The 18,493-nt window shown below is 50.9% G+C and overlaps 1 protein-coding gene across 5 annotated transcripts in view; it reads right to left on the bottom strand.

Moving 5' to 3' along the window:
* Window positions 1–18,493, bottom strand: part of UBR4 (ubiquitin protein ligase E3 component n-recognin 4) — a 136,845-nt gene that overhangs the window by 16,082 nt on the left and 102,270 nt on the right. For all 5 annotated transcript variants that reach the window (XM_061395037.1, XM_061395067.1, XM_061395058.1 and 2 more), the window contains 16 exons: window positions 16,703–16,832; window positions 16,442–16,599; window positions 15,300–15,409; window positions 14,493–14,634; window positions 13,779–13,860; window positions 13,276–13,449; window positions 10,931–11,052; window positions 9,880–10,077; window positions 8,911–8,991; window positions 5,260–5,347; window positions 4,668–4,795; window positions 3,670–3,777; window positions 2,875–2,994; window positions 1,976–2,166; window positions 1,372–1,545; window positions 770–869 (listed from right to left, as the gene is read on the bottom strand). In XM_061395037.1, the coding sequence (XP_061251021.1) occupies window positions 770–869; window positions 1,372–1,545; window positions 1,976–2,166; window positions 2,875–2,994; window positions 3,670–3,777; window positions 4,668–4,795; window positions 5,260–5,347; window positions 8,911–8,991; window positions 9,880–10,077; window positions 10,931–11,052; window positions 13,276–13,449; window positions 13,779–13,860; window positions 14,493–14,634; window positions 15,300–15,409; window positions 16,442–16,599; window positions 16,703–16,832 (2,106 nt within the window). The remainder of the gene's footprint in view (window positions 1–769; window positions 870–1,371; window positions 1,546–1,975; window positions 2,167–2,874; window positions 2,995–3,669; window positions 3,778–4,667; window positions 4,796–5,259; window positions 5,348–8,910; window positions 8,992–9,879; window positions 10,078–10,930; window positions 11,053–13,275; window positions 13,450–13,778; window positions 13,861–14,492; window positions 14,635–15,299; window positions 15,410–16,441; window positions 16,600–16,702; window positions 16,833–18,493) is intronic.

The raw sequence follows: 18,493 nt of genomic DNA, 5'->3' as shown, positions 1-18,493 counted from the left end.
GCCAGGTCAGCGGCTGCCCGGAGAGGCAGATGCGGCTGTGAGGGACCACAGGAGGGAGCCCTGTGGTGATGGAGCGGTCCTGAAGCTTGACGGCGTGGGTGCCGACGGCCGGGCTATGATGATTTACTACAGTTTTGCAAGATGCAGTACTGAGAGAAGCTAAGTGAAGGTGACACACGACGTCTCTGTAACATTTCTCAACAACTGCATCTGAATCTAGTTATCTCAAAATAATAGGTTAATTAAAACAAAGTAATCCAGACTGGCCACCTGTCTGGGTCAATTACTATTCGTGAGGGTAACAGATATCTCGACCCAGTGACTATCAGGAATGAGCAACACGGCGCACAGGGTGGGCCCCCCTGCAAACCGGGTTTTCAGCTGCCTGCACAGAGCAGAAGCTGGCGGTGATGGTGTTACAAATGTCCCAGGGACTGTGGCCAGAAGGCAGCTTTCACCTCCCTGGCCAGCCACACCCTCACAAATGCTGCTCAGCTGAGCCGTGAGGTAACGAAGCCCCACATAAGAATGAACTGAATGAGGAAAACACAAGTGTAACTTAATCCTCTCTGCACACCGAGAGATCAACCAGGTGACTTCTGAGAGTCCGTCTACTCTGGGACTCTTATACACTAGGGCAGTTTCCAGCTCAAGGCTAATTGAGGTGGTCACCTTCACTCAGTCGTGGGAGAAGAGCAGAGAGGGTGTGGTTCCCTCACATGACGTGTCCTGCTCCAGAGAAAGGCCCCCGTGCATGCTGGTCACTCACCTGGGTGGCAGGGTGCTGGATGGCTAGCCCCCGAAGAAGCCTCAAGATGAACGGCAGGGCTGGGCGAGACAAAAACTTTTTCCAGATGTCAGCATCCAGACTGCAAAGCAAAGAGAGGCTTATGAGCAGGCCAGAGAGGCAAAGGCCACCTAGAACCGGCCGGTGGTCCTGGCTTGTTTAGACGCGACCGCACCTTCCAGCGCACCGTAGAGTCACAGCGGACCACCCAGCTCAGCTGAGAAACCAGGGAGAAGGAAGACCTGAGGGCCTTCCCTGATGGGCCACTGGCTAAGACTCTGAGCTTCCCAAGCAGGGGGCCCAGGTTTGACCCCTGGTCAGGGAACTACATCCCACATGCAGCAACTAAAGATCTTGCGCACTGCAGCTAATCCCAGCACAGCCAAACAAGTAAGTCTTTAAAAGAGAAATGAGTGCTTGAAACAGAAGCCAACAAACTGCCACCCTTTCCCACAGCCCCAAGGGCTGCATGGTCGCCTGGACAGTTTCCAGAGGGGAGGGCGACCCCAAGGAAGGCTGAGGGATGCCCAGACGGTGAAGAAGAGAAGGAAGCAGGAAGAGGGAAGGAGGGCGGCGCTGCTTACTTCTTGGCGCTGGGGATGTGCTTCTTCATGTAGTCCAGGGCACTCTGGGTGATTCCCTTCTGCAGAATCAGATCCTTCAGCTGATGCCCGTTGCTGTTGTTCTTGATGCCAGCTGCAATTTTACAGAAGCAGTCCAGGAAGACCTTATCATCGCCACTGTGATCTTCATCATACCTGGACGAAAGAGCAAAGACCCTGAGAGTGTGAAAGGAGCAACAAGAGCTGATCGTGTCATTCTCCTGGCTCACAAGCCTCAAAGTCCTAGAGTACCGACTCCTGAGCCTAACAGAAGACCCTTCCCACCTGCCTCCTGCCATAGTCCCTCTTCTCTGCCACGTTCCCCAAATTCCCAACCTTCTCTCGCATTTTCTGCTTTTGCACACCTGAGTCCCTCCAACCAGCTCGCCTTCTCTGCCTCACCAACTGCTGCTTTAACACAATATATTTTCACTTTCTGCCTCCCCAGTTAGACCAATCCCCTAAAAGGCCAGACTGGTACACAAAAATCTAATAGAAACTCAGGTGATTCCTCCGTAGTCTCCCAGAACTGGTTCAGGGCTTTCACGGTGACTCTCAGTTAGCTGTCTGAGTCTGAGCCACATACTTGTCAAAGCTGCAGTAGGGCTTGAAGCGCTCCACCAAGGTCTGCATCTTCTCCACCTCCCCGAAGGACAGGTACGGGATGATGCGCAGCAGGCCCTGGAGCACACTGGGGCTGGAGCGGACAAAGGCGCTGTTGATCTGGTCCAAGAGCATCACGAGCTGATCCTTGTCACCCGTCAGGAGGAGGTTGCCCTACAAGAAGAAAGGATGGAAGTCCTGTTAATACGGCCGGGACTTTGGCTGCAGCCAACAACCGGCCCTGAAAGGTTATCCACTTCCATCAGAGCCACCAGAAGTAGCCTCAGAAGAGCAGTGTCTCAGCACTTCCTGGGGACAATCAGCAGTGGGAGCTCCACCTCAAAGATCAGTTTCTAAGTTTCGGCGCTGGTTCTATTCTTAGTGTCAAATATACCCATACAGGTGGTCAAAATACAACACAGGCCTTCCCCTCCCCAAGACAGTGTAGGCTCCCTGGTATTCATTTGGTCATATCTCTAGCCAAAAATCAGCACCAACAAGACCACAGGAATACACAGGGGCACCAAGTGGAGAGAAACTGAACTGGGAGCTGGAGACCTGAGTTCTAGGCATCTAACTATACAGTAAGATACCAACTATATGATACCAAACGGCTCACTTCATTCCTCTAGGCTTGGAGCATCCTCAGCTGTGAAATGAGGGGCTGCACTAAGGCCCCCGTCTGTGAGCTGGACCAGCCGCTTTGTTTCCTCTGAATTTGTGGATTTCAGGCTTTGATGCAATGACATCACCATCAGGAATGGTTGCCATTCCTACCAGCTGAGAAGGTTCGATCATTCCTGGCTGACACAGCTAGACCCAAGTAAGCCAGTGGCTGGCGACAAGACGGTGCCTGTGGATGCACAGGCCGGCCACACCCACCTTGTCCTCGCTCAGGGGCTCAGCGTTGGACTCGTCCAGGATGATCTCCATGATGCTCAGCACCTGCTCGGCCACCGCGGCACCACCGCTGTCCTTGCTCTCCTGCTCGGCCACCAGTGCCTGCAGGAGGTGCCAGTCACACGGAGGCGGCGGCCGCGCCCACACACTGCTAACGCGGCCTCCTCCTCCAGGGCGCCCTCACGACCTCGTGTTCCCAGCAATCTGCACACACAGCACGCACGTGTGTGTCGCTGCGTGTGTGTGTTGCTGCGTGTGTCTGCGTGTGTGTGTGGGTGTGTGCGTTGTGTTTGGGTGTGTTGCTGCATGTGTGTGTGTCTACGCGTGTGTGTGTGCATGTGTTGCTGTGTGTGTGTGTGGTGCGCGTGCATGGGCATGCGTGGAGAGAGAGACAGCGTGTGGGTTTTTGAGGACAGTGGAAACATTTTGGCCTCTCTCTGGTCGCCGTGAGTGCGTGTGTGTGTGTGATCTGTTTCTGGTCGCCCAGAGGTGAGTGGCACCCATTTCCCACTGGGGTGCAGTCAGGACTGCTGCAGGGACTGCCTCCTGCTTCTGAGTTCAGGAAAGAAACAAGGATGCTCTCGTGTGCTGTGGCAGCAGCAGGGGTGAGCCAGCAGGGGGATAAGGGGCAGCTTGCATAATTCAAGCCTCTGTGCCCATCAGTCAGACAGATGAGAGGTTTGCAAAGGTCACAAACCCGCTTCATCTGAGGGCAGAGGTGAGCTGCCTTCCCCCAGCCCTGCACACTCCTCAGCTCTTGCAGCCAACACTCCTTACCAGGTTGAGAGTCCCCAGCATGACGTTCAGAGTGTTCATCTCCAGCTTGACCAGCTGTTGCCGGTTGACTTTCACCTTCACGCAGTAACTGAACAATTTCAGCAGTACCTGACAAGAGAAGCCGAAGTCCATGAGGCCACCGGACAGTGAAGGGGTGGGGACAAGCGGGAGAGAAATATCCTAAGAAGGGCGGAGGGGCCGTGTCACCGTCAGCAGACACTCCTCCTGAAGGACACAGGAAGGCGAAGTTTCTGGAGGGAGATACGATACGGTGGCTGGGGTCGCCTATCGGGCTGGCATTTAAACGGCAGGGTTCCCAGCAGTAGCTCCTGTGGGCTGGGTCTGTCTCTACCACCTCTCAGACAGGGCAGTGACACCAATTCCTACCGGAATAGGTGATGGAGCTCTGTTGCCTCGGGGGAAACTCCAGTACTAACTCAGACCCTGAACTAACAGTAACCAAAAAGATCCCAAAGCTCATGACCCACGGGAGCTCACAACCATGTATGGCATCTAAGGCATGGGTGTGATAGTTAATACACGTTCTCATGTGCCCTGGAGGTGGAAAATGATAGTGCAATATGCATGGTGCCTTCAGATCATCTACTTCTCACGAGACAGCTGGATAAATGACCAAACAAAATCCTACCAAAACACTACAGTTACTTACAAAATCCACTTAAATAATGATAAGAATAACTGACACAGTGCAATTTTGGGTGGACAGACAATTAGACACTGGTGTCCACAGGTGACTGGAGAGGCACAGCAGAGGCTTGCTATCACACTGGTGTTCGGGGGGGGGAGTGGTCGGGAAGAGAGCACTGGGGGAGGGAGCCTGAGGTATGGAGGGCCAGGGCAACGGTCAGGTGGGTCCCTGGCGTGCAGCGCTCCACAGCGCCATGCTGCCCCCTAGGGCTTAATGGCAGCGGCCGGGCCGTTCGCAGGGGCCCCTCCAGAAGAGGAGGGCTGCTCCCGTCTTGCTGCCTCCGACTCACCGTTAGAAGATGGCGTCCCTGCTTGAAATCTTTGATCCCTGCCAGCCTGTTAAGCATGCACTCCAGGCCCCCACACTGGGCCATCACACCAGCCATCTTGTACACTTCTTCTTCATCCTCTTCTTCATCTGACACAGAAGGGAAGCCAAGTGAAAACGGAAGTGAAGCCCAGAATAAAGCACAGCCCTCATCCAGGCTGACAGCTCTTCTCTTTTCCAATAAAGGGGGTCAATAGTGGGTATTAAACTACACTGTCTTGCTCCTGACAGCTCTTTTTCAAATTTCAAGTTAATTAAAATTGCTTATTCAAATACGTGAAAATAAGCACTACAACCATCTTTAAAAAAAAAGCCCTAAATAAATAAACCTGAGCTTGTTTGGTGCTAATTTCATTTCCTCCCTAAGTTCCCACCCACCCTCAATACCAGAGGTATCCAAACGAGGCTGTAAATGACTGTATTTCTCCTCAGAGAAGAAACAATGCCCCCACTTCTGAAGAGAATTCCTAGAGTACCTGCCCCGAACACCTCTGAAGCCTCAAAACGTGAACCGCCACCGGTCCCAAACCTCAGACGTCTGTGGAAGGCTGTACCTGTGGTGGAGTCCAGGGACTCAATAAACTCCTCGGTGGCATCCCCCAGCAGCCCCCGCATCCGATAAACAATCCTCATGGGCTCTCCCTAAGGGGAGGAGGTTGGAGAAAGACTTGTAAACGGGTCCAGAAAATGCAAAGGACCCGACACCTGGTCTGCTTAATTCAACGAACACTTCAGCAGTGTAGACAACTTCTATTCTTCGCGAGGTCTTAACCACAGAATATAGAATCCAAATGCCCTACAACTCACTTAGGGGAAAGGAAGCTCATTTTATGTAGGGTCTACCATAGGCCCAGAATTGTGTGAAGCACTTTATAGACACTACTTCATTTAGTTTCATTAAATACATATAACAGCCATTAACAACCGTGATTTATTGTCTTACTCTGTGCTAAGCCCCAGAAAAACATCTATTTCTGCTTTATTGACTACGCCAAAGCCTTTGACTGTGTGGATCACAATCAACTGTGGAAAATTCTGAAAGAGATGGGAATACCAGACCACTTGACCTGCCTCTTCAGAAACCTATATGCAGGTCAGGAAGCAACAGTTAGAACTGGACATGGAACAACAGACTGGTTCCAATATAGGAAAAAGTACATCAAGGCTGTATATTGTCACCCTGCTTATTTAACTTATATGCAGAGTACATCATGAAAAATGCTGGGCTGGAAGAAGCACAAGCTGGAATCAAGATTGCCAGGAGAAATATCAATAACCTCAGATATGCAGACGGCACACCCTAATGGCAGAAAGTGAAGAGGAACTAAAAAGTCTCTTGATGAAAGTGAAAGAGAGTGAAAAAGTTGGCTTAAAGCTCAACATTGAGAAAACGAAGATCATGGCATCTGGTCCCATCACTTCATGGGAAATAGATGGGAAACAGTGGAAACAGTGTCAGACTTTTACATATTTTTTGGCTCCAAAATCACTGCAGATGGTGACTGCAGCCATGAAATTAAAAGACGCTTACTCCTTGGAAGGAAAATTATAACCAACCTAGATAGCATATTGAAAAGCAGAGACACTACTTTGCCAACAAAGGTCCATCTAGTCAAGGCTATGGTTTTTCCTGTGGTCATGTATGGATGTGAGAGTTGGACTGTGAAGAAGGCTGAGTGCCGAAGAATTGATGCTTTTGAACTGTGGTTTGGAGAAGACTCTTGAGAGTCCCCTGGACTGCAAGGAGGTCCAACCAGTCCATTCTGAAGGAGATCAGCCCTGGGATTTCTTTGGAAGGAATGATGCTAAAGCTGAAATTCCAGTACTTTGGCCACCTCATGCGAAGAGTTGACTCATTGGAAACGACTCTGATGCTGGGAGGGATTGGGGATAGGAGGAGAAGGGGACGACAGAGGATGAGATGGCTGGATGGCATCACTGACTCGATGGACGTGAGTCTGAGTGAACTTTGGGAGAGTTGGTGATGGACAGGGAAGCCTGGCGTGCTGTGACTCATGGGGTCGCAAAGAGTCGGACACGACTGAGCGACTGAACTGAACTGAACTGAAGCCCTATGCTAAGGCTTCCCGGGTGGTGCCAGTGGTGAAGAACCCGCCTACCAAAGCAGGAGACATAAAAGACAGGGTTCAATCCCTGGGTCAGGAAGATCCCCTGGAGAAGGGCATGGCAACCCACTCCAGTATTCTTGTCTGGAGAATCCCACGGACGTGGGAGTCTGGCAGGCTGCAATCCATAGGTTCACAAAGAACTGGGCATGACTGAAGCCGCTTAGCCAGTAGACACCCACGCAAGCCCTACACTAATTAGGCACTTAATGTTATCCTTTTACACAAGGTTACACAGCTTGTTCAAAGTTATTCAGCTATAAGCCAGGTACTAATTCCAAGCCTGTGCCTCCTTCAGAATTATAAAATCTCTCTGATCAACAGGGACCACTACTCAAAGAATCAGGTCAAAGGAAGTCAATAATATCAAAACGCTTTGACTCAAGTCTCAGAAATCAAAACAAGAAAACATAATACATCCATCTTTGCCTATGGAGATCCTGAGACCTTCATATAACCACACAACAAGGGCTGGATTCATCCAAATCTCAAGCTAAAACCTACAACTTAATAGAATGATTGGAAATAAGTCATGAATTACAAGATTACAGCAACCTTCCTGAACTGAGGGATCATGAGACTTCACTATCCGCCAGGTACTGAGTAGGCACTCCAGCCTATACGCTCTTAGGAATTACCCTCATTTTGGAGGTGAGAAATGGGGGACTGAAGTCACACTCCAGGAAATTAAGGGCGAGCAGGTACCACACTGGTCCACGCTGCCTGCCGCTAAGCCATGCTCAGCCTCAGGAGAGAAAATCTTGGAGGGAAAGAACTTGTCGGGCCAGGTCTCAGAGCATTTCTAGCTGTGGAAGCCCAGTGAGAACTAAGAGAGGGAACAGCCACAGACCATGGACAGAAAGAGAGAGAAACACGTGAAACAGGCCCTGGTCAGCAGCTGAAGAGGTGGGCTATTTATCAGGGAAATAAGGGATAAAGTAAGAAAAGAAACTGATGAAAGCCAGGATAAAAAGCATGCTCCCAACTCTGGACTTCGCCACAAAAAACCCTTGGTGGATGAAGCATTAATATGAGAAACAAATGATCCCCAACTTCTTGCCTCCTGGTTCAAAATGGGAGGCTGCCCATGTGCATTCTTTGAGTCCTATACACCATTTAGGAGCGTGCCCGTAGAAGCTTGGTCTTAACTTTTAGGTGCGCCAGGGCCTACACCTGTCGCATTCTGCTTTGAGGCTGACGTGTCACGGTGTGATGCGGCGGATGGAGCAGTCTTCTGTGTATTTACCTGTGCTGCATCAACCCAGTGGGCGGTGGACCAGCAGTACACAATGACCAGGACCCCCAGCACAGTGGGAGAACAGAAGAGAGAAAAGCCAAGTATGTATCAAGTGGAAGGCCCAAGTGTACCGTTAGTACTACCGATTTAGCTTCATAGACTCTACAGAAATATTCAGGACTAAGGACAGGAAAAATTCACTGTACTTCACTGGCACACTAGTTTGCTGTAATTCAATTACATGATTCATTTATTAAATATCCCCCTAAGAGAAGAAAAGAGAAGAAAGAAAAGAAGAGGAGCGAGACAGGAAATAGAGATGAGACCAAGAAAAGAGGCGGGAGTGGGGAAGAGGACCGTCTGACTGTTCCGACAGGACAGACAGAACCGAGGGGCCGGAAGGGCCAACGCGCTGTGCTCCCTTCATTTCCCATTCTCACTCCTTCACAACAACTGCCTTTCGAGTCTCAGTTCCTGGTAAAACAGAAACTATGCTCCTCGACACCACGCTGAAACATGTTCTGAAAGGTGAGCAAGTCCATCGAAAGCTGAGAATCAACCTCGGTGCCCACATGGAAAGGGAACCCAACGGCAGGTGCCCCCCACCACAGGGCTTCCTCACTCTGCTGGCCGCCTGGCTGCGAAGCCAGGCTGCTCACCCCTTCCTGCAGCTCCCTGCCCTTCCCCAGGCAGCGGCCCCAGGAGGAGGGCAAGGCGACGGCTTTTCCCACGCTAACACGACCAGGAAGTTCAGATCCTTCAGTGCTACTACAAGCTGGGCACGCGATCGCTAACAAGTCTGGAAGTCAACCCACACCTCAGGCAAGAAAATAAGCACGTACCTCATTTGTGGTACACCAGACCTTCTTGTAAACCTCAGCCACGGGGAGGTCCAAACTAATGATTTTATTGTTCACTAGAAGCTGAGGGGAAAAGAAGATGAGGCTGTTACTCCAAAGAATCATCACGCAAGCACATTTTACGATCAAAGGGTGCTTTACCGCATATTGTCTATGCATTACAGACCTACTGACTCTCCCTCTCTAAAAAATGCACGTGTGTGAACATCACACAGAATTTTGTGCACAATTTCAGGGGTTCCAAATAGCTTTAACCCAAACCATGGACTCCCAGGTTTAAAAGCCCTGCTGGGTACCTTCTATTCCAAGTCCGTTTCAGCTTAGCACCAAAAAGGGCAGTTTTCTCTGTTTCACCCAACGCGTTTTTCACCATGTATATGGTAACAGCAGATCCTAGCGTTGTCTGCCAGAAGGTACCAGATACAGGGCCAGAAACCTGCACCAGGGCTAATGGCACCCCACTCCAGTACTCTTGCCTGGAAAGTCCCAAGGACAGAGGAGCCTGGTGGGCTGCGGTCCATGGGGTCGCTAAGAGTCAGACATGACTGAGAGACTTCACTTTTACTTTTCACTTTCAATCACTGGAGAAGGAAATGGCAACCCACTTCAGTGTTCTTGCCTGGAGAATCCCAGGGACAGGGCAGCCTTCTGGGCTGCTGTCTGTGGGGTCGCAAAGAGTCGGACACAACTGCAGCGACTTAGCAGTAGCAGGGAGCTTGATTAACCCGGAATCACTGGAGGCCTCTGCCACAGCAACAAGAACAACGAAAGCCTGTGCCCTGACAAGCTACAGCCATCTGCTTATTACCACATGCCAGGCAGGGGGCAGACCCTGTGGCAGGTGAGGCAGGCAGGCGGGAATCATGGAGCTGCGTTGAAAGATGCCCAGGATGGACCAGCCCCTACGGGACAGGAAGCCTAACCCCGGCAGGGCTGTGCTACACTCATTACCTCCATCCCGCTGTCATCCTCCAGCAGAGCCACCAAGTCACAGTCCTGGCAGATCTTGTTCTTTATGTCCCGCATGAGGGGCCCGATGCCTGGCTCGTTGCTGCTATATGGGTTCCCAGGCATTCTGCCCTGTAAGAAGTCTTCCTGCTGGGGATCCTTCTCCAGGGTCACAAAGAACTCAGTGACTTCATTCTCTTCCTGAAGGACAGAGAGAAGGAAGCAGAGGGATGGCATGAGTACGTGTGCAGAGACTGCTCACATTCAGACCACACTGCCTTGTTCACGGACACTCAGGGAGACACACCAGACTCATCCAGCCCCTTATACACTTAAAGACTAAAGGAAGCTCAGAGGTGATTCAAAAACCCCAAATATAACTCAAATAGCCTTAAAGAGCAGGCATCTTCTCTGAAACTCAAGGGTGGGTTAGGAGAAAGCCTAACCAAATAAGCAGATGAGGAGTGCCCCATGAAAGCTGGATCACTGACATGAGGGGAGAGGGGCTCCCCTCCTGCTCGTCCCACGTGACGCTAACCAGTCCGGGGCCAGATGACTCTGTGACTGGTGGCCCTCTGGTCAAGAAAACGGTCTTCTGTGTATCACATGATACTCAGGGGTCTCTCATCGTTAACTGATGAGACTGATGCTCTCCACCCTTCCTCAGTAACAGAAGGGGATCTATGCAGTTCAGGCTACAGATACACCTTCATGCGTGCATGTGTGCACAAAATGCGGGCAGGGAAAAAAGCAAGAGAGTGAAAAGGTCCATCTGCCTGCTCAGGGCTGCTTCTTTCACAGGATCGTGGACTGACAAACACCAGGATTTGGGTAACGGGAGGTGAGACCTGGCTCAAAAGAAAAAGATTGATTTTGACTTTCAATCTAGGAAATGGGACAAGGAAGGGTTTTAGGTTTCTTCCCGTCATTAGGAATGGGAAACTCATGAGGTTGCTTCTGCTTTACGTGTGGAGATTCCTAAAACATAGACTGAACGGGCCACCGCTGGGATGATGACCCACGACTACGATGAGTCACCACAGCTTGTGCTCACGGGGTAGATGATGCTGCAGAGCCTCTCGAAGATGAAGACAGGGGTCCGGGAGTCGTCCAGATTGTAGCGCTTGGCTGTCTCAATGCACACGGCCATAAAGGCCTTGGTTTCGGATTCTGTACCTGCCGGAAGTCAATGTGGCCAAGTCAGTCAGGAAGGAGCTGCACACACAGAAGCTGAGATGAGACTCATCACCGGCAGATCCTCTCTGCCTGGTGAGTCTATAATATCCTACGTGGCAACATCAATATTTCAACTGGAAACCTGAAGCTGATGGATTCTTACACGGAGACCTCATTCCATCTGAAGGCCTTCACACCCAAGGCGACACAGAGCACCACACTTGGCTGTGCACATGTCTCCCTCCCTCTGGGAATTATAATCTTGCATCCTCTTGCCCAAAATAGGTACTCAAGAACGTGAAACAGTGATCCTAACTGCACTCTGTCAAAGCAAAAGGAAGCTACAGTTTTCAGTTTCAAATTAGGTAGACGGTCCTCCAGAAGCCAACAGATAACTTCAAGCCATACATTCCTGCAAAGGGTCCAGCTGACAAGGTCACAAACCAGCTCAGCATGGCAGCTAAAAATGGCACCAGAAGGACGTCCCCATCTGGCAATAAAGCAGACTACCTCCCCTGACCTACTTTCCACTCCTTTACTTAAAAACGATTTAAAATAGTGGGGAAAAAAGTATCAGTGGACTGCTACACCAGCAAAGAAAGCCAGAGCTCCAAGGTTGGGAAAGCAGGACTCCAGGGGGGTCAGCAGAGCACTCCGGCGATTTTCTGCCATGAGCTTTGGTTTCCAAAACCTGCCAGGATTTGAGAGCTGGATACAAAGCCCCAAATATCCCAAGAGAGAGAATCTGGCAGGAACCACCACTTGCACACACACACAAATCTGGTACCCCCAAGAGTTACATCCTTGGTATAGGTATGGTATGTTCAGTCACGCCTGACTCTCTGTGACCCCACGGAGTATAGCCCTACCAGGCTCCCCTGTCCATGGGATTTTCCAGGCAAGAACACCCCAATCCAGGGCATCTTTTCGAGCCAAGGATGGAACCCGCATCTCCTGCAATGGCAGGCAGATTCTTTACCACTATGCCACCTGGGAAGTCCTCTTTGGTATAAGCATCAATTAAAAACAACTATTCCTTTCCCCCAAGCAAATCAATGAAAGCACACTGTCTCCCCTTAAAATGTAGCACTGAACAGAGGGGAAGAAAAATCTCCTCTGAGCACTCATAACAAGCTGTCCCTCACAGAGGTCTGTGGCTCAAACTACCTAGGAGAGCTGAAAACTCTAAGTTCAGAACTCTGTTGAAGGTGGCCCTGGGATGGCCATGCCCTGAGCTGCTTCACAGAGACAGCTACAAATCATCTCCAGAAAAACCCATCTTTGACTCAGGTCCCGAAGAGCTTCCACAAAAAAACTCCCAAAACACAAGCTCGCAGTACCAAAAAACAAAAAAACATGAAATGCAAGATTTAAAGCAAAGCACCAAAGGCAAGAGCCAGAACAACAACAGAAGCAGATTAATAGATAGTTTAAGTTTTAGAATTAGCAGATACAGAAATAAGTTTGTTATGTTGAAAGACAATAAAAGGGACAGAAAATGTCTGCAAAAGACTAGAGACGATAAAATCTACATAAAATTGCAAGAATTTGATGGGTATATTAAACAGATAACACAGAGTGAAGAAAAATAAAGGATGGAAGAAATTATCCAAAATCAACATAAAGATACAATGAGACGGACACTATGAAAGAGGGAGGTGGAGACACGGAGGACAGTGAGAGGTGGAGTCCCACGGGGACAAGGAGCGAGAAGAGAATAGAGGCAACTGACGCCACAATGGCTGAGAATCTTCTAGAACCAATGAAGGACACCAGTCTGAGAACTCTTGACCTCTTCCTGCCCTGTGAGCTCAACACAGAAAGTCCAGGACCTTCCTGGTAGTCCAGTGGTTAAGAATCTGACGGACAGGGCAGGGGTCAAGGGTTCAATCCCTGGTCTGGAAGACTCCACATGCCACAGGGCTTAGCCCGTGTGCCCCAACTACTGAAGCCTGTGTGCACTAACAAAGAACCAGCACAGTCAAAAATAAATAAGTAAAATATTTTAAAAAAACAAGTCCAAATTTACTGAGGCCAGATCTGGAATTTTACAACTCTAAGCACCAACAGTCTTGACAGAAATGTCTTCTCCTTTACTCAAACGTGAGGAGATGTTTGCTGCCCATGATCTGGGTCTAAGGAACCGGGGAACTCAGACCATGCACCTAAGTGGAGCCAGAAGGGACACAGGCCTGTAGGCTGCGGGCCGCTGGCCGGGGCTACCTGTGGTCATGTCCTCCAGCATCTCCAGCAGCATGTCCTGCGTCTCATCGATCAGCTTGGTCCTCTGCACCACCAGCTTCCGCAAGCACAGGTACCCGTTCAGCACGGTACCCACCAAGCGGCTCTTAAAGTGCCTTTTGATGGACTCCACCTCCACAAAGGAGGAAAGTAGGCCTGTGGGGACAGGAGAAAGTTGCACGAGTTCAGAACGAGAAGTAAACAAAGAAGGTCCATGTTTTCAAAAGACGACGAGCAACTCAAAAGCAGGAAACGCCACGTTTGTGCCTGACATGGAGCACGTGCTCCATGACGTGAACTGGTCAACAGACAACAGGTGCTCAAAGACGACGTAAACCCGTCCTCAGGGGAACGCACACAGAGCTTAAAAAGCGCGGTGTGGTCAGCACGAGAGAGGAGGTCAGCCTCAGCACCCAGGGAGCCAAAGGGCAGCCCCCAAACTATCCCCAGGGTGTCCAATGGAAGGCCCAGGAGGCTCCCTCTACCTGTGAGACTCTTGAGGGCATAGCCCTGCTGCAGATCGGTGCTCAGGGTGGCCTCCTCCAGGGCCAGCAAGCGGGCTATTTCCTAAACAGGAAGACAAGCGAGGTCAGTGTGACGGCACCGCCAGCGACACCGGTCAGCTCCCCCACTGGCCCAGGAATGCTCTCTCACCCTGAACCCTTGCAGAACTCTTTTCTAAGAAGCCAAGGAGAGCTATAAAGACGTTAAGGGACTGCTTAGAAATGGAGGACAGTTTAAATGTCCCCAACAGACTGCTATACCCTCATGAGGAACACAGTGAAGTCACGGAAGTGCCCCCCGGCAGACTTCAGGAGTACTGCAGGCTCAGTTTCAGAGCGCTGTAATAAAGTGGTCATGGCAATAAAGCGAGCCACACAAATCCATTTTTTCCCATGAATGTAGAACTTATGTCCACACTCTAGTTTAAATCAGTAAGTGTACAGCAGCATTATGTCTAGAAAACAATGTATATACACTTTACTTAAATAACGCTGTTGGAAAAATGGCTTACTTGACACAGGGTTGCCACAACCTTTATTTTTAAAGAAAAGCACAATAAAGCGAGGTATGCCTGCATTTTGAACAAATATTTCTTCCTGGCGCAAAAGACCACCACAAAGTTTATCTAGAGAAAGAGAACAAGGAGAGCGGGGCTCGGCAAAGGGGCTCCCCTAGGCTGGGCCGGGACGACATACCTTGGTGATGAGGTTGCCCACGTAGGGCAGGACTCCTCGGGCTGCCAGGTAGACTTTCCAGTGAGCTGAAGTGATGAGCTTCTGGTAGAGAGCCAGGTACTCGGCGGCACACTCGCCAGCAACACTCAGCTCGTCCAGGTAACTGCCGCAGAGCCGGGCAATGACAGCGAGCCCACACCGCCCCACAGCCCCGACGGCCCCCGGCCCTGCCCCTCTGCGGTCCTCCACTCCCCCTGCCTCGCTGCGGAGGACCAGGGCTGAGAACACCCCAGACCCCCACTTGGGAACTCCTCAGACCTGGGAAAAGCTCGAGAGCACCCAGCAGGTAATGCATTGCCTCACACTGTACACATTTGGACAATAAAGCACCAATACGTGAATGGTGGTTACTGGGGCAGAGAGAGAGTGTTGTGACTGAATCGCTCACAAGGCGAGTTTACCAGAGTCCAGTGGCCAATAACTTTGGAATTAGACTGCCTGGACTGAAACCTTGCCTTCCTGGGGACAAGTTAACTAAGCACTGAAAGCCCAGGTGAACATTAAATGAGATAATGCATGCCAAGTTTTTGTAAGCTCTGTAAGACCTCAAGACATTAGCTGCCGACTCTGTGACCACCACCACTGCTATTATAACCACTGCACGCGGCTGCTCAGCGCTTCCTGGTTTCTGTGGTCTTCCACAAGGAGCGAGGTGGCTACAGCACAGGCGTGCCTCCCGTCGCCCTGGTCTGAGGACTCCCCCGGGAGAGCGGGAGGGCTCCCTGGATGAAGTCCCGCCACCCTGCCCACCCCGCTCTCAGATGGTACCTGGTGAGGAGGTCCAGGACCTGCTGCTTGCGGCTGGGGATGGTGGCCAGCGCCTCCACAATGGTGCAGGCCGCCTGCCGTGCAGCCTGCGTGGCCGGAGTAAAGAGTACCTGCAGGGGGTGGGGAGAAGCGCCTGGCTCAGCGGACAGCCTCTCATCCGGCCCTGCCAGGCACAGTCCACCGCCACCCATCGAGGGGAAATGCTCTGAGCTCCTCACGAGCAAAAGGGTAAAGGAAAAATCACCAGCTAACTCAAGATCCAGCTGCTACAGGTGGGCAAAAAGGCTAAGAGTCCCATCTTCATGGAGCTTTTCTCCAACAAGTACTTTGGAGGACATACAGAACCAGGAAAAAAGACAGGCGGGTGTTCTCCTTAGCAAAGACGTCTATGATTCTATTTTGGAGACAGCTACCTTGGACAGCAAGATCAAACCAGTCAATCCTAAAGGAAACTAACCCTAAATATTCAGAGGAAGGACTGATACTGAAGCTCCAATACTTTGGCCACCTGATGTGAAGAGCTGACTCACTGGAAAAGACCCTGATGCTGGGAGGGATTGGGGGCAGGAGGAGAAGGGGACGACAGAAGATGAGATGGTTGGATGGCATCACCGACTCAATGGACACGGGTTTGAGCAAACTCTGGGAGATAGGGAAGGACAGGGAGGCCTGGCGTGCTGCAGTCCACGGTGTCCCAAAGAGTTGGACACAACTTAGCAACTGAACAGTAACGACAGGCTGAGCACTTATGTTAAATGTAGACCAAGTGCTCACGTTATAACCAACGGACAAATGAATTCTCTAAAATATCATTGCTCTAATCTTTAAAAGCATTAGCTGGAAAAAGGAAAAGGACAGAAGACATGAAAGGTGGACGGTAAAAGCAGTGCAGGCGCGGAGGCTCCGTCCTGCTCAGTGGTCAGGGAGGAGAGCAGAGAGCACGAGCTTGATCAAAGGGCAGAAGGAGTTCTGATGTGGCCCACCCACCACGCGGGCGGCTCCAACCGAGAGCCTCCACCTATTAGAAAGGAAGCAAGATTAACAAAGAGAAAGCAGAGGAGACACGCAGTGAGGATCGGAGACGCCCCGCCTGGGACCTGGGGCCAGCGGCCAGAGGAGCCCGGGAGACGGCCGGCTCTCACCTGCCGCAGCCAGTTGTTGTGGCCCAGCTTGAGGTCCAGCGGGGAGGTCCGTTTCCCCCGCCGACTCAGGAACTGCTTCCACCGCCACACGTACTTCTCGGTCAAGTAGAGGTGGCGGAGCTCCGCCTTGCTGGGAGACTTCCCGTTGCCATCGACCCCTGGCAGGCAGAGGGGTGCAGGGAGAGGTAAGGGGGAGACGGTGGGGCAGTCAGCCGGGGCAGGGAGGGCCCGCTTCTCAAGTCCCGAAAGACACACACACACCTCGGATGGGAAGACACTTCTTCCAGGCGTCATAGGATGCCTTGGGGTCCCTCTTGAGCCAGAGCTGGGCCTGGGCGTGGATCTCGTTGCAGTATGGCCTCACGGTGGTGAGGGCCTCGACAGGGACATCCTGCAGGAGGAAGGCGGACGGGTGAGCGGGCCCGGGCACGCCCGAGCTGCCACTGCAGCACAGTGGGGCTGCCCCGGGAACGAGCGCACAGGCAAGGCCGGAAGGCCAACGCTCACATCTCCTACGCCCCGGCGCACAGGCAAGGCCGGAAGGCCAGCGCTCACATCTCCTACGCCCCGTCTGCGCTCCTTTCAAGCATTCGATTCAACTCAGCAGGAGCAGCACCACGCTGAGCTGAGGGTCACTGGCGCTGCCTGTGCAGGATGAGGTGTGACTGGCTTCCTACAGACACTCCTACAGCTACATACACTAATTCCTATCCCAAGGCTGATCTGTAGTTTCCCCAAACATAAATCTTCAAGGGGTCACTAAACAGCCTCTAAAATTTACAGAACCATTACTAATCCCAAGTGGCCTGCATAGGGGAGCCCCCAGTAGGATTCTAAACCAGCAATTCTCAAACTTTTCAGCCACAGGACCCCATTACACTCTTGAAAAGTACTGACTCCAAAGAGTTCTTGTGTATGATGTAGCTCTACCCATCGATACAGATCTATTAAAAATTAAAGTTTAGCAATTCCTAAAATATTAACTCACTTACAAATAAAAACAAATACATTATCTGTCAACCTAAACAGCATTTTTTATTTCCCAAAACAAAAATAAACTAGACAAAGGAGCTATACTGCTATACATTTTTTAAATTGTTTAATGGCTACCTTAATAAGACAGCTAGATTCTTATACTGCTTCTAAGTTCAAACTGTTGCAATACGTTGTTTTGTTGAAGCACTCAGATGTATATAGTTGGAAAGAAAAAATATTTTAATAGCTTTTTCAATTAATCGTGGATTTTACATTAATACTAAACCAAAATTCAACGGATTACAGGTTCTTAAAGATTGGTTGTAATGTGGAATCCGAAACCAATCAAAAAACATTTCTTATTCCATTGCACTAAAATTCATCTTTTACTCACACATGAACATGCACTGGTCAGCTGGAAAATACTGGTTCACGCACAGACCCCATTCCTCTTTAAGTGACAGGCTCGTTTTGTTCACTTTTCAAGAAAATCTGCCAAACACCTGATTCTGAAGAACCACAATTGGCTCACTAGCCCTCCTTTCAAGCACAGATGAGGCTCCGTGAAAACAGCAGCTGGTTCAGCCGCCCCCAGCGCTTCCCCCGGCGGCCTCCGCCCTGCGGTGCGCCTCCCTCCCGTACTGTCTCCCCGAACAGTGAGACGACTGATTTACTAAACTCCTCTGCAGGGCTTCACCCGGGACGCTCCTGGGTGAAGCTGCAAGTGAGGGGTGTGGCTTGTGGTGCGGAGGCCCGGTCGGTCTCGCATCACTGACTGTGTGCCATCTGCACAAGTGGCACAAAGAAGAAAAGGGCAGATCGTGGCCCAGGTGATTACAGAAATGACGTCGGCCTCGCAGATATCCCAGTCGTCCTGGGAACACCCACAAATCTCAGGGTAATTACGGAAATAACGTCGGCCTCACAGATTCCCAGTCGTGTCCCAGGTAATTACGGAAATAATGTCGGCCTCGCAGATATCCCAGTCGTCCTGGGAACACCCACAGATCCATGAGCCAGACTCTGAGACCTGCTGCTCTCTCTAGGCTAAAACTCAGCCAAATGTGAGGCTTCAGT

The sequence above is a fragment of the Bos javanicus genome, chromosome 2 (assembly GCF_032452875.1).
Source record: "Bos javanicus breed banteng chromosome 2, ARS-OSU_banteng_1.0, whole genome shotgun sequence".
Taxonomy (NCBI): Eukaryota; Metazoa; Chordata; class Mammalia; order Artiodactyla; family Bovidae; genus Bos; species Bos javanicus.
This window is presented reverse-complemented; position numbering and strand designations above follow the sequence as displayed.